General features: G+C 36.9%; 1 protein-coding gene and 1 non-coding gene across 3 annotated transcripts; both read right to left on the bottom strand.

Annotated features, from left to right (window-relative positions):
• Positions 1-3,881: 3,881 nt before the first annotated feature.
• Positions 3,882-3,954, bottom strand: Trnai-aau (transfer RNA isoleucine (anticodon AAU)). The gene has a single exon. It is a non-coding gene; the product is annotated as a tRNA-Ile (tRNA).
• Positions 3,955-4,202: 248 nt separating this feature from the next.
• LOC141912724 (alcohol dehydrogenase-like) lies at positions 4,203-15,611 on the bottom strand. Of its 2 annotated transcripts, none has more exons than XM_074804083.1 (10): positions 15,500-15,611; positions 14,872-15,046; positions 13,650-13,748; positions 13,204-13,297; positions 10,324-10,441; positions 9,335-9,614; positions 8,909-8,972; positions 8,249-8,367; positions 6,538-6,690; positions 4,203-6,137 (listed from the first exon to the last, which is right to left on the bottom strand). In XM_074804083.1, the coding sequence occupies exons 2-10, from the start codon at positions 15,013-15,015 to the stop codon at positions 6,012-6,014; spliced, it is 1,197 nt and encodes a 398-aa protein (XP_074660184.1). In that variant the 5' UTR covers positions 15,016-15,046; positions 15,500-15,611; the 3' UTR covers positions 4,203-6,011. The 2 variants fall into 2 exon arrangements, with proteins under 2 accessions (XP_074660184.1, XP_074660185.1); XM_074804084.1 differs by having other exon boundaries at positions 6,538-6,687.
• Between the last annotated feature and the right edge of the window lie 288 nt (positions 15,612-15,899).

The following is a 15,899-nucleotide window of genomic DNA, read 5'->3' as shown; positions in this document are numbered from 1 at the left end:
TAACTGTGGACTTTTATCTGTGAAGCAAAGTCAATATTTGAAACTAAAAGACTTGACTACAATCGATTCTAAAAAGTGATGAACCAGTAATAAAAGCCTGCACTAAAGCGTGTTAGACTCCGGAAGTTTCAAGAACCAACTAAAATTTCAGTAATTATGATCAGATGATATTCCTGGGCTGAAAGGAGTGCAAAGGAGTAGCGGAAGTAATTTGCAAAACCTGGTGAAGAATCAGTCCAAAAGTTCTTGGGTTTTTTCATAAACTAAAGACATCATCATCTAAAAAAATGGCGTGAGTTTTTATCAAATGTGTGAAGTATTGCGTGTTTTATCTGTGAAGTGTCTGAATGCGGTCACCTTAAACCTACAACATACCTTGACATTGGGTGGTCTTGATGTACTTCGGTTATTCATCTGAGATTTCATCTTAAAAAATGGCGCGAGTTTTTATCAAATGTGTGAAGTATTGCGTGTTTTATCTGTGAAGTGTCTGATTGCTGTCACCTTAAACCTACAACTTACCTTGACATTGGGTGGTCTAGATGCACTTCGGTTATTCATCTGAGATTTCATCTTAAAAAATGGCGCGAGTTGTTAGTCAAATTTTAAAAGGGTACAAGATATCTTCATCTAATAAAATGGCGCTAGTCTTTATAGAATATATATGCGAATTATTATAATTGCTGGTACTGTGGTATTTTATTTGTGCTGACACCTAAAACTAGCACTGTGCAGTGCTGTTGCATTGTGGTTATTCTTATTGACCTGAGATGGCACAAGTTTTTATCAAATGTGTGAAGTATGGATGTTTCTCAAAAATCAAAAAGGATACAAGATGGCATCTACTAAAATGGTGCAAGGGTTTTTTTTGTGCTATGAAAAAACCATAACCAATACAATTGTACTTTACTAGCTAAAATATTCCCCCTCCTGGAGTGGAACCAGGGATGAAAAGGTGTAAAAAGACTCTAGATTTTATCATCAGAAATTTCGAGAAGCAACCAAAATTTCAAAGAGTTAAGATAATATTCCTGAGCTGAAACCAGCAAATGAAACATCCTGGGCTGAAACCAGTGCAAGATAGTTTAGGGGAGGTAACTTACAAAACCTGGTAAAAAATCAGTCGAAGAGCGGAGGATAAAACATTTGGATGGAGAGAACGCTCAAAAACAAATGTGTGTTTTAAGGAATTCCCATCAAAAATTCACATATTGCATACAAGTAGAAACAGCTGTAATATTGTATGAAGCTGGTAATATTGAATGATACCCTTTAAACATTCAATAACAAACTGACAGTTTAAAAGGTCATTACTCTCTAATAAACCTTACCTTTTCATGAAAGTTAATCAATAAAATGAAACTTTCTGATTTTACAAATTGAACTATCTATGAAACATAATTTCAGCTAGATTTTTATTTCGTACTCACAGATCTGCAACCCTTCTCTCTTGTTGTTACTGACCGAGTATAATCCAATCCTGTCATTCTTGTTTGCATCCAGATTCCAACAGCTTCCAAGATCAGCTGTTACAATTTATAAATGATTGATCAATCCTTAGCACTGAACATTTTGCTTCTAAAATCCATCCAAAAAAGTCAATGTGTAAGCAAAATTTCCCATAAGATATTTTTGGCAAAATATTTTTGCTGGTGATTGTTATGATTAATGATAAAAGGATGGATGATCAGTTTTTGAAAGTGTGCTGATAACATGTCTTATATCAGGCTGCTGATTGTCTCAAGAGGGTTTGCAGGGTCAGGCTGTAGATTGTCTCAGGGTCCAGGCTGCAGATTGTCTCAAAGAATTCCAGGGTCAGGCTGTAGATTGTCTCAGGGCCCAGGCTGCAGATTGTCTCAAAGAATTCCAGGGTCAGGCTCTAGATTGTCTCAGGGCCCAGGCTGCAGATTGTCTCAAAGAATTCCAGGGTCAGGCTGTAGATTGTCTCAGGGCCAAGGCTGCCGATTGTCTCAAAGAATTCGTAGGGTCAGGCTGTAGATTGTCTCAGAGTTCAGGGTCCACTCTTTAGATGGGTATAAATTCAAAAAGGGAAGTTTTTACTCACCACCAATGTATCCTCAGATTTTTGTAGTTAATCTATGTTGAGGAGGATGTGACCATCAATGAGGAGTCTAAATGCTGCATCAGGTGGAGAGTTCGATGCAACCACTCTCTAGAGACGGTGGGAACAGCAGCTGATAGCTATTGTTTTGGGTTCTGCTCCGAAAGTCGATTCAAACATTAGCACCAGTCATCTGTGAAGTCGCACACAATTCCATTGTAACTGTAACAATAAATAGATGAATAGTAGAAACAGCGCGACAATATATTATTGAATAAATCGAAATCATTTGATGCTATTGGAGACGCAGTTGAGAAGTGAGAAAAATATCGCCATGAGGTCAGAGGTCATATGGATCCGAGAAATACAACAAACCATGAAAAAACCCGTATTTCATAATTTCAATCAATCGTAAATAATGAAAAATAATTTCAAAACACCCTTAAATGTGTAAATCATGGTCGCGTCATAATCGTTTTAAGTTATTCAATAGATTCATACATTGAATATTTCGAGGAAAGTTGTTTCTTTTTGCCCCTCAATGAGCCGCGAATCGCTATTGTTTCGAAACGACTCGATGACAACTTTTCGAAGCGTAATTTTGAATCCGCTTCGAAAACTTTTTCGCGATACCATCCAAACTTACATTTATCAGCAGTCGCTTCCCTGTTTCGGTGTGAATCGATTTATTGCGTTCAGATTGACGTTACGACTTTTTTCTAAGAGGATTGATGGCGAATTTGTTGAAAAAAATTGCGAAAAAATCCATCTCCATCTTCGCCTGCTGCGCGACCCGTAATACTCGACGCTGATTGGCTGAGGCGTTCCGGCTCTGCGCACCGGGTATCCAGAACGAGACTGGTCTCGCTGTGATTCTTTCGCAACCATGCATGCCCAAACACGTCCAAAATCGAAAATCCATCGTTCTAGATAAATAATATTTATTTATCACAGATGTCCGCCTTTTTTATCGCCGCATGGTAGAAGCGGCCATTTCAGCCGTGTGGGCTCTGGGCTGCCCGTATTGGACGATACGATCCCAAGATGTGCTAATACCTTTGGGAAAATAAAGTGCTTGGGCAAACCCTTACAACTCAATCCACAAATCGGTACTGGGTATAAAGCCTTCACAACGCACCGAATATGACTATTGCCAGGATTTGGGGGCAGCACCCTGATCCCAATTTTTGCATTAAAACGGCTTTGTTAACGTGAACAGATTCCGCCCCGCCCGGCCTCTGGACTCGGACATCAGAATTTTCTCCCGGCCAAACAGTCTCCAGGAAACAGACACAATTCTCACCTCAGCGATATGGTGTCTACGCATTTGACAGTTTGCTTGAGGGCCACTAAATTTCGACTTTCTGTCCCGTCGACGACAAAGTTGCAACATTTTATCGTCCTCTGGTAAGCTAAACTCAGCCCAATGTGGTTCATCGTCAATATTCTTGTAATTTGATTAATCTTGTTTTCATTGATAATAGGAATATTGAATGGTATCAACCCTGATTCTAAAATCTTGAATCTTCAATCCGAGTTACGCTTAGTCCAGATACTGGTTAATCATTGAAGGTCGATCCTGGACCACACTGAGTTTGAAGGTAAAACTAAGTGTGGGAATTACCGGTACTTTGAATGAGAAAATAATGAGTAATACAATTTGTAGCTTTTTGAAATGAATAAAAGTGACGGAATGTGGCGCCGTACTACAAGCAATACAGGATATTTCATCTCTTTCTGTAAAAAACGTAAATTTCAATCTACGTCGACCAAGTGCTGCAAAAGCTAAAAGAAACGACTGTCGGCGAGACTATAGTTATGGCCAGTGTGGGGTCGAACCCACGACATTCGCGTTATTAGCACGACGCTCTAACCGACTGAGCTAACCGGCCGATATATTGAAAGGTTCGTATTGTGCTGCCATGGATTGATAATGGTAAAAGCTAAAACTAACCGCTTATGTAATAGCAATAAATCATTTCAATATTTTTAATCAACCATCCTCTCTAGTTCACGCCTGGCGCTCATCCAAAATATATCTATTCGTCGTGGGAAGCAACACCTCTTCCTAAAATCATCTCAGAAATAGTGATAAAATACCAAACAATAACAATCTATTGTTTAATCATAAAGTTTATTACAATTAATCAGAAGTATCATATAAAACAGTATATATACAATAAACTCTTCATTTATTTACAATGTAACAAAATAAACGATAAAGCATCACGAACTAAACGCAAATTATCTATAGGTAAAATGGTTTGACTAGCCAAATCAGTTTTGAGTTGGAAAATGAGATAATTTCATTTTCAATATCGAATGAATTTCATGAGACTAACATTAAAATCGGGTTAACCTCGTTACGACGAACTTCAAAGGGCAGAAAATATTTTCAGTATAACCAATAATTCATTATATCCAGTATGAAATTATTGAAATTGTCGCACATATTCTAATGATGAAATTCTAGGTTTGTGATAACCGACAAAATCGTCGTTAGGGATCGTTCATTAATTACGTACGCATAAAATTTGAATTTTTCAAACCCCCCCTCCCCCTGTACGCAAAATCAGCCATTTTTTCATATACATTAAGCATTACAGTACGCATTGCACTGACCCCTTCCCCTCCCCTAATGCGTACGTAATAAATGAATGACCCCTTATATCCGAGGTTGTTGTAACGAGGATCCAACGTAGAAACGTTAGATTCTCACACAAATAATATTTTCCTTATTTCTTTTTAACTCATTTTCCCAAATATCTGAAATGAATATGATGTTGTACCTAAGGGAACTCTATTGAGCAGCTACAAATACTAAAGCTTTTTCATAGCACAGAAATGCATTTTTCAAACAGCTACTATAAATACCTACGGTAACTAATAAACTCTTAAAGCTAGGATGGCTTGATTTTTGCAGAGCAGCTGAATTATAACCAGCGATCTCTAGACATGTATTGTAGCAAAATCTACATGAATCTGGCTAGAGAATGAAGTGAATTTATGATAACGAAAAAAATTAACCATAGAACACCCAATCTAGACGGCAAACACTTCAGTTTTATGTTCACCTGCGATTAAAAAAAAAAGCTTCTAAGTGATTGTCTTCTATGAGAGATAAACTGAGTTATCTTTAAATAAAAGCAACTGAATTTAAAAAGCTTGGCACAGTGGAAACTAGCGCTTCTAGTTCATAGCTGCGATGGTATGGATTTTTGAGACATTTTTGACGCATGAAATTTTCATATTTACACCTATGATACATATATATGTATACAGAGGTACGCACAATATCCACATACGATTCTTTATACACATTATCCACAAGGAATTTTTAGCCAAGATGTTACATCAATTTTAACTCACATTATTCATATTATAACCTATTTACATGTACCAGCTATTTACAATACGTTATATTTACAATGAATATATATTTACAATGCGCACAATGACGTTTTGATCAATATATTCAGCAGGTTTCGATTGAACATATCCCGCTATTTTAATAGATATTTCGGATTACAAACTCTCTACTGGAATCCTCTTTCAGGGGTTTACAGTTTATGCCATTCTGGAATAGGTAGAGCATATTCTGTTTGAAATGAACATGCATGAAAAGAATTCCGGATTCAGTAGAGGCCAATCGAAACCTGCCTTATTTACAACATGGAAATTGGATCTCCTGCGATATTGATGATATCCAAATCTCTGTTCTATGATATAAGACTATCAGATATTTCAGTACAGTTTTTCACTAACTTCGACTCGAATTTTGCCACAAAGTTTCCACAAAGAAGAACAGATGAGATTTCCGGTGTTTTAAGCACATAGTTCGACCGATGGTGAACTGTCAAATCCGCATTTTTTCAAAAGTCTGCGTGATTTTGATATATCGAGAAATTGCATAACGCAGCGCAAAATCATGACTCCAGAACGGAGTCCCTTAGAAGACGTCCTCGGAACCGGCCACTTTCAGTACGGCTCGACCGTGGATTTTACTCGTCGCTAAATCGTGATAAACATCGACGATATCCTCAATCGGGTAAACACTATACGGAGGAGGCAGAATCTGGAATAAAACGTCATAATATTAATTTCAAATAACCACTGATGAGAGTAACAATCTAAGTCCAAGCTTCTTTATTTTTCTATAAATTTCCCTAAAATATTTCCCAGATTTTTAGCTTTCTTGCAATATCCCCTAATTTTTCCATAGAAAAGAAAATTGCCTGATCTTTCCTAATTTCCAGGTAAGTGGCCACCCTGCATCTAAGAGAACATTCATTTATTGTGTACGCATTAAGGGAGGGGTAGGGTCAGTGCAATAGCATACTGTAATGCTAAATGTATATGAAAAAATGGCTGATTTTGCGTACAGAGGGGGCGGAGGCTTGAAAAGTCAAATTTTATGCGTACGTAATAAATGAATGACCCCTTAACATTAGCGTAATAAACGGATAAGTTCTTACCTGCCCGGACGCGAACAATTTGACAATTTCTTGTAATTGTTCGATGGTTCCTTGCGGTATGGTGACGATTCCGAGTTCATTACGAGACACGTCGGCCATGTCGATTTCTGATTGAGTTTCACAACTGCCCGGCACTAACAGACGTCCGCCCTGCTGCAGAAATGAACAGTGAAATAAAACGAATCAATTAACACGGGTGGGATCCTCTCTCTCTCTATATATATATCTATCTCACTACAGTCAAATTATGAAAACTTTAAAATCAATCATCATTCTCGACCTATACCAGAATATTCATTAGAAAACGATTCATTTCAAGCCAATCCACTGTAGCTACACTAGAACCCGCTTAATTCAGCAAAAACAGGATAAATTCGGATAGAGCAGGGTTTGACAGTAGTACCAATTAAGATGCCAAATTGTGTCAGCTTAAAGTATAAACTTACATAAGAAATAAAGTGGCTACGATATTTTTGGAAATGAAGATGTTTTATGAATGCCATTTTTTGGCCCGATACCTAACACCACGATCCAGTGATGGGTTGTTTAAATCCGATTTCTATCAATGTTTTAACTTGGGATTTGAAAGTCACCCGGATCAATCGGGTCCAGGGTCTAGTAATAATCAACGAGTTGATGATTGATTTTTCCTCATATTAAACACCACTACAAATTACGTTTATAAACATTTTTAGAAAGCTGTGAAACACCGGGACTTGTTTTATAGACTGGTACTACATAAATCTGGCCCAGTTTAATAGAGTGGTATCAACTTGAACCTGGGAGCTGACACAATTGAAATTGAAATGATGTAAACCCCAGGTTAAAGTTAGGGGTCATTCATCTATTACATACGCATTAGGGGAGGGGGAGGGGTCAGTGCAATTGCGTACTGTAATGCTTAATGTATATGAAAAAATGGCCGATTTTTCGTACAGAGGGGGGTTGAAAAATTCAAATTTTATGCGTACGTAATAAATGAATGACCCCTAAATGCTCAGTCTATAGAGATTCTCTTTTGAAATTGAGTTAGCACCAGTATATAAAACTGATTCCTGGTATATTGTAGTAGTATATGTAAGTGGTGCAGTTAACAAATTGAAATATATAAAATTAATTGAATTCTACACAATGATCAGACACACATGTAAATAAGGGTGCAGATACATCCTCTACAGATTGCCAGCATTCACAGTTGATGATTTAACAGTTTATTCTGATAGTTTCCAGGTTTTAACTAAACCTCATCATCAGAGAAATGAATAATGTGTATATTCCAATGTGACTCGAGAACTTCAAACACTTCTGACAATGCTGTCAATCCGTAGAATGTTCAGTGATCTATCTAAGTATATTAAAGCATGCATAAGTCATCCCCTCCTATGAGTAACTTGGAATTACTGTCAGCATTTTACCTTCACCCTAACTTCCCCCTTCACTAAGCAATAGGTGAAGGATTTCAATTGAGCGGTTTGAGATCTGTAACGGGCACCGAATTGGGAGTAGTCTGACTTATACATACTTTACTAAACATCTGAACACAATGAGTAATGAAAACAGCACAACCCAGCTCCACATGATTAGTCAATTTCAAAAGTTTTAAGCGGAGTCTGATTTTAACTATGAACTGTGGAACCGAGTACAGAAGTTGAGGAGACTCGAGATCAAATCTTCCTTCACTTCGGCTGCAAGAATTACAAATAACACAAACCTGATTGAGACATTTGAGTATTCTCGTCAACGTACGAAACGATCCGGCGTAATCGATAGCGATATCAACACCGTCATTGAACACATCGAAAACACGATCGATTAACTGTGGTTCGTACACTACAAATAAATTAAACATCGTAAGATTTCGTTTCACGTCGGAAATTTCAGTCGACTATTTGCGAACTAAGTGAAACCAAACGTCAGTTTATCCGAACTAGTCAGAAAATGGTGAACGACCAGAATGAGCATGGTCGCTGTAGTACAGAACTGATGGTTGACACAGTGAAAAGTGTTAAGATCAAACTATAGTGTGTTCTATTATTAGTTACGACCATTTGTCGAGTTTTTACGGAATCCACAGTTCACCCTATACAGCCAAGGCGTAGTTGCTCAGTCAGTCATTAAAACATGACCTTTACCATACTAGTCAACTGATTAACCTAACTTTACTATGAGCAACTGAGTCAATTGGAGTTGTATATAATAGAAATGAGGACTATGCCGTAGATAATGACGATTAAGGATGTTGTCTTCTAATTTGATGCACGCGATCTCGGGAGACAGCATTTTGGGCTCATTGCGTCATTTCCGTTTACGAAACCATTGAGTGAAATATTGATGCAGAACTGATGAAACTGCGGCTCTTAGTTTTACTTACATTGATCTTCCCAGTGAATTGCATCATAACATCCGATCTCTTCTGCGTCCATTAATTTATCAATCTGCAAGAAACGAACCATCAACATTATTCATAACCATAAATACGCCATACACTTACTAACATGTTTGCTGCCATTCGGTGTCGATTCTGCCATCATTACCACATAAGATATTTCAAAGTTCATTGAGTTATCTTGTCACTGATCATTCTTATTCACAGTTAGATATTTGCACTTAACGTCCAAAATGACACAGTTCCTGATTGGTTGGCAATGCATACAAACTTTTTCATTCTCAATGCTCATTGGTCAATTTTGAACAATGGCTCACTATGTAATAGCTCTATGAGATATCTCATTAATGTGACACAGGGTTGCAGCGAACATGTTAAAATCAATAAAGACATCACTGTGGTGCCACCTACCGATGAATCCGTGACGACGATTCGAATGACGTTCGACATTTTCCCGAAGAAATATTTCGCGAAGTTTAACGTGAGTAATCCGAGTCCGCCGGCGCCGGAGATCATGATGTTAACACGACCGCGTTGAGACATGATTCGTTCGCTGATCCGTCTGACTTCAAGTATCGCATTATACGCCGTTAAGGCTCCCGTCGGCAACAACGCAGCTTCCTCTAGAGGCATCTCGCTCGGTAAATGTATCAAATACTGCGGATCAGATACTGTTATGTACTCTGAAAATCTGTAACGATACAAACAATAGTTTATTACTCGGTCAAACACCTGTAATAATGCCTACTCTACAAGCAGTGCAGGGGTGGATCCAGGGGCAGACTTTCATAGGAGCACAATGAATGAAAAAGGCAAACAGCTAAAAAGGGTAAGTCTCCACGCAGAGCATCCGCCAAGCCAAAACAGGGGTCTTGAAAATCTAGAAATTCCCATCTATTTTCATAGAATTTCTAGGCTCTTGAGGGACAATTTAAGTGAAATCTTGTGCTGCAAAGAGCTGTTCTATTAGTTGTAGGTGGAAAAAGAACCCTGGAAAGAATTGCCATCGTATTTTCAAAAGGGCATGAGAGGAGAATTGCAACGGAACCAAGTGTTCCAGTTCGGATTCGTCATTTTTAACGGGAACATTACCATTATCCAGTATCGTCAACAGAATTTTGTTTTTGTTTTAGAGAAAGTGCCCTTTCATTTTTTTTCCAATATCGTTCGACCTTTTTTCGCCCACTCAAGATATTAAATCTCTTACGATTGTTTCACGAGACCCTGAAATCAGTGACAATTCAAACCCAAGACAAAGTTTGTCGTCACAATTGTCTATCAACGTCATTTTTTCATAGTTTAGTCTTTATCTTTAGATAACATGTATGTAAAGTTCATATGATCACTGTAATCTATTGATTACAATGTCTTACAATCACGTCAATAAAAATGACACATACTCTAGTTTTCCGATCACTTGAGGTCCTGGGAAGACGATAATTCGATCTCCTTTTGCAAACTTTGTATGTCCAGCGACTGTTTTACAGATTTCGTCAACAATTCCAGATACTTCAAATCCTGTAAGACACAATTTATAACATGTTCTTTATTATGTTTTATATGAACTGTTTTCAGCACAGACGAGAATTAGTTTTGACCATTGGTTCAATAGCCAATATTACAACTGGAGATCAGTCTTATGGTCTAAGGCAATTTTTGGACTAACTCACGACTGCAACTTTGCAACTGTTCCCAACAACATAGAGGCAAAACACGGCTTGACTGTAGATAGATTCAAAAGCATGTTCCACAATATTTGTTAATAATTTTCATTAACTAAATTTGCAATTCTTGCCAGTTCAATTTCACTTTGCCAGTTTACCATGCGAAGAATATCTGGACTCGTACATGACTATTAGAAACAATTTCGTTTTTTTTACGATGAATCATACTGCATCTACTACAGCCAAATGTGACCTAGCTACGGATTGACGTCATCTTACTGAATAACATAATCGTAAATAATATTGTTTACAAGTGGAGTAAGAAAATTTATGAGCAGGACTTTGAGAGTATAGCTCACTAAAACCCATTATACAAATCAGCAACAATTACAACTCAGAGAACATTCCTTAATCTATTACGTAGGCAAACTATGAAAAGAAATGTCAAATCATGATATATTCTTGAGATGTATAAACAAATTCCGCGGCTAGGTCAAGAAGAAACAAGAAACAAGTTGTTTTTTTGCTGCGATCTAAGATCTGATGCGTACGTGTCCTCTAACATGTTTCAATGACAACCATGTTATTTTCTTTCTGATGCGCAAATAAATAATAGAGTAATTCGGAGAACAGATGTGATATATTGATCGAATCCAGGGCAATGTGTTTACTAACACACTGCTCTATCACCAGGTCATACTTCTAGGAACTGTGTACACGATTATATCGAGGTCACACAACTTCACGAAAACAGCTGCATAATTCTAAATATTCCAATCGATGTTGTTACATGATTATACCCTGTTTATGCAGGGGCATCACTAGGTTATCATTAGCCTAACTATGTATGCCATATAATTCCATGGTATCTGCAGAGCACCGAGGTCAACCAAGCATTTCTGAATCCTTGAACGTTCCTTAATATGTTGATTTTGAAATTCTGAGCTCAAGAGAAGTGTTTCCCTTTGATGACACTCACAAAAAACATCAAAAATAAATCGTACAAGTTCAGTCATGTGAGCAACCAATGTAAAACAGGATACATACAAACTACGTTTTTGGGATTCATCTTTTTTTGGAGGCAATGAGCTTCCACTCTAAATACTAGACTACTGGCATTATCCCTTTTCCCTTTTGCATATAAACTACTACAATGTATTCTTATCTAGTTAAAATCAAGATAAATGAAGACATTTATAAAGAGTATGAATTTAATAACATTTCTACGAAAAAGTATACATTTGATGAATTTTACAAGCATCCATAAAAAAGAATCCTATGAACTGATAGCCTATATTGTTAGTTGCTGTGCACAGCAAAATGATGCAACAAATATATTCATTTACCATCAAACCCGGCTGAATTAGATTTTAAACTTTTCCTAAATTAGTAGATTTCAACACTGAAGTGATAGTTTCTAATAGAAATGTTGATCTTTCCTTAATAGATTATTCTGAATAAGTGAACTTTGTTCAACTGCGATCAGAAAATTTCAAAGATATCAAACCCAAATTATCTAAAGATAAGTACATTATGACACACTTATTGACCTTCGATTGAGGAAATTTGCGGAGAAAACAATGATAGCCTAGTCCATTTAATTAATTAGAAAGATACCACGTACTGGCCTACCTGTAATTCAGATTTTTTGTTGATAATAATTCACTACTCTTATTCTGCTCTTTGAGACACTTTCATCACAACTGTATCTATGGAACGAATGCGAGTAATTTATAGCTATAACGCATTGTGAGGAAATATCATGAATTGTACACGCAGCGAACGAGTGCAGAGAGAGACTTTACTGCGAGGAAAATGAATACATTCACCGATCAGCTGTGAATCACGTGAACAACCACCGTGAGAGCAGGCTGTATGTGACATCACACAGTAACACTGGGTGAATCAGTGTTTAGAATTACTAATTCAACAGTTTTCAGTCGTCAAGATCATCTTTCTTTATTTCGATTCAGCTAGAATTGAATGGATGATCTCCATAACAACAAATGCGAACCTAAACATTGAGAGGAACATTGACCCTTCGTTATCATAATTTAGTTCACAGGTTTATCTACTACAATCCCTGGTAATTTAGATCATAATATCAACCTTTCGATCCATATAACCTACTATCTCATTGTCTTTACAGATGTGTACGAAAATGAAACATAATTAATCTAACACAGTCCATTAAACTATATATGCTTTACATACCGGTATGAAATACGTAATTATGGATGTGAAATGGCAAGAAAAATCTATGTCATATATATACACCATACATAGCCCTAAGTAGAAAATTTAAGGATTACAGTAGCCCTGAGTCGGATTCTCTTCAGGTCGAGGGTCTGACGTACAAACTCAGTGCACATACCATCAGTGTGTTTATGATAGAGTCGTAAACTATGTCTGTACCTGTGTGTGTAATAACTCTCAGTCATAAAACATCAACCCACAAATACATAACAGTCTGTATACCACCAGATACTTCTTCAGATTCTACTGCGTCTTATTACGACATAAGAACCAAAGGCCGGCTTTGAAGAACCCCAGTCCTGAATCCACCCTGTATATTATTAACTATATACTATGTTATAAAAGAGAACTGATCTTTACCTGGGAACAGGGATGAATCTCTAACTCCTGATAATCTCATCCAATGAGTTTTAACAGCGTGTTCATTAGTGTAACAAGCACCGGCGTAACAAACCTACAATATATATCATCATCTTTAAATACTCAAGTCTAAATAGAATCATACATATCTATAAGGCCAGAAGGAAGGTATTATCATCAAACAGAAGTCAAAATAATTTTCCTACATTTTCATACTTTAACTATAAACAGGATACAGCAGCCATACCATAGGCTGCAGGGTTCTACCCTCAGTGTTTGATATTTTTGAAGAAATCCATCCAGAATGTCATTTTCATAGGTTGGGCAAACTCTGCTGGGCAAATTGGGCAACTAAGACAACATTGGCGATAAGAAGGCAGAGGTCCGGACCCCCAAAACAATCCCTAAGTTTCAATAGAATATAAGGAATATCAATTGATACTTACTCTAACTCTGACACCTCCTTCAGGTACATCAGGAACTGGAATACCTTCACTGGCTGCATCAGCAACAGTCTTCCTTCTACATCTCCTCATATAGCATTTCTATCAACGAGACATAATATAATACTTCAAGCATCTAACCACATGAAAATCTAACTAGATTCAACAACTAAATGAATCTAACAAAGATCTGATGTAGCAATGACAGGAACATCACTAATGCCCATTCTTTCCAAATGTTTTCAGATTTTCTACTTCAACGGGGGAGGGGGACCTGAAGTTAAAATTGTTGTAGTACCAAAACCTGGCCTCGGGTCTTTTTTCATGAAAAGGTTTGAGTTTTTTAATCGTTACTCATTGGCAATGTGAAATAACCGATAGTTTGAGCAATAACTTTTTCATGATCAAAGCTGGACCCTGGACTATTGAAAAAATACTGTTTGAATGACCCTGTACATGTATCCCTCTCTCTGTTCACATGCACACCAGTTTCTAGGATGTAATTTGATGCAATGTGAAGGTCAAATAGTGATTTATCGGTGGCACATAAAACCTGCCTGTGTATAACCTAGAAACCCTAATAGATCTATTTGAATACAGAGATCTCTCACAACACAAAGAAGTTTCAACATCTAAAAGTACTAAACGTCACTACTACTAGTAGTTTTAACCTCAATTCAGTGCATCAATCAATCAATCAATTGATCAATCCATCATACCAGTCAGCCCAGTGAGATATATCGATTTATCTATTAATAGTTCAATATTGATATCAGTACCCTCTCTTGCACAACCGACCAAAAAATATCCATCCTTAGTGATGATAAATACTAACCAACAGATGCTACCATGCATTGTTACAACATAACTGTGAGAGTTTTATTATCATTTCACCAGTTATAAATCAGTCCAGGGTAAGATAATGCCTACTGGTAGATTTCACACTAGTTAGTCAAACCCAACTCAATCAGTTTAATATGGATTTCCATCTCATCCAAATATTGACAATTTATCTTTCATAAACGTATATAAAATATGATGATTTGATATGGATTTCTCATAGACCAGATCAATGTCATCAGTATCATGATCTGTTAGTTCATAATATTAAAGGTGGTAGTACTGCAAATTGCTGATGAGGAGAAGTTCAAATCTATGTCCATGAAACGAAAGATTCTTTTTCTTATCCTATCTTTACCTAATATGGGTTTTGTAGGCAGCCTACCTGTAAAGCGATATCTTCATCAAATACAACGTCTAGAGGATCAGCAATACTCAAAGCTCTCCTGACAGGCATCGGTGATCGCGATGGTGACCGCGATGGCGATCTTGGAGGTGATAGGGATAATCTATCTGGTGAACTGGTCATTTTTAAACAAACTATTTATTCCACTTGGAATCTGCAAAAAAAAATCCAAATAGGTATATAATTAATTAAAGCATGATCGTTAGGGAAAAACCTAATTCTTAATTAACGCAATTTATAGAAAAACTATAAGTGGTCATTTTGAAGAAATTATAAAAGCTATCACAGCCTCATTGATTAGGAAAAAAAGATTTCATTCTTACACAATAGAAAAAATAATGGATAGGCCCATGCCCGCATCGGTTTTTTAACAATCGGCATTTAAACTTAATAATTGTTATTACCTAGTTAATTCGCAATATTTTTCCGGTACTTCCGTACCGGTACAACACTTAATTCAACATTGCCATTAATCATTATGATGCGGTATCTAATTATCGTATTTGTACTTTGTAAAAAGGATTTTTTCTGCATTAATTTAGCGTTAAATTTTAGCCTTTTCTGAGTCGAATTAGCGTTAAATAAAGATCAACCAAGCGCGTCTTACCTGAATTCAATATACTGTAACGTACACGAGCTTTCTGGTTGATGAACAGCTATTCTCTGTATTTTACTCAGTTCTATTTTTATTGAATCCAGCTCGATTCAGCTGATTTATTTAGGTCACACTTGCCAGCGTACTCTATCATTATCAGAGGGTAGATAGGATACTGCAGAAGGCCTAAAACTCTCAAATTTTATAGCAGAATAAAATTTTAAGATATATCTTGGATCGCAAAAGATAATTACTTTAAACCAAAGGGGTTTAATCGTTGATTTGCGAGAAGGATTTCAAAATAAAGAAGAAATCAAACATAAGGAATATTCATCACCCCTTATTTGTAATAGAATCGTCTGGAGAGGTCAGAGTTGAGTTGTATCACGCGTACAGCGCCTGTCAGCTCGGA

This window comes from Tubulanus polymorphus, chromosome 11 (assembly GCF_964204645.1).
Source record: "Tubulanus polymorphus chromosome 11, tnTubPoly1.2, whole genome shotgun sequence".
NCBI lineage: Eukaryota > Metazoa > Nemertea > Palaeonemertea > Tubulaniformes > Tubulanidae > Tubulanus > Tubulanus polymorphus.
This window is presented reverse-complemented; position numbering and strand designations above follow the sequence as displayed.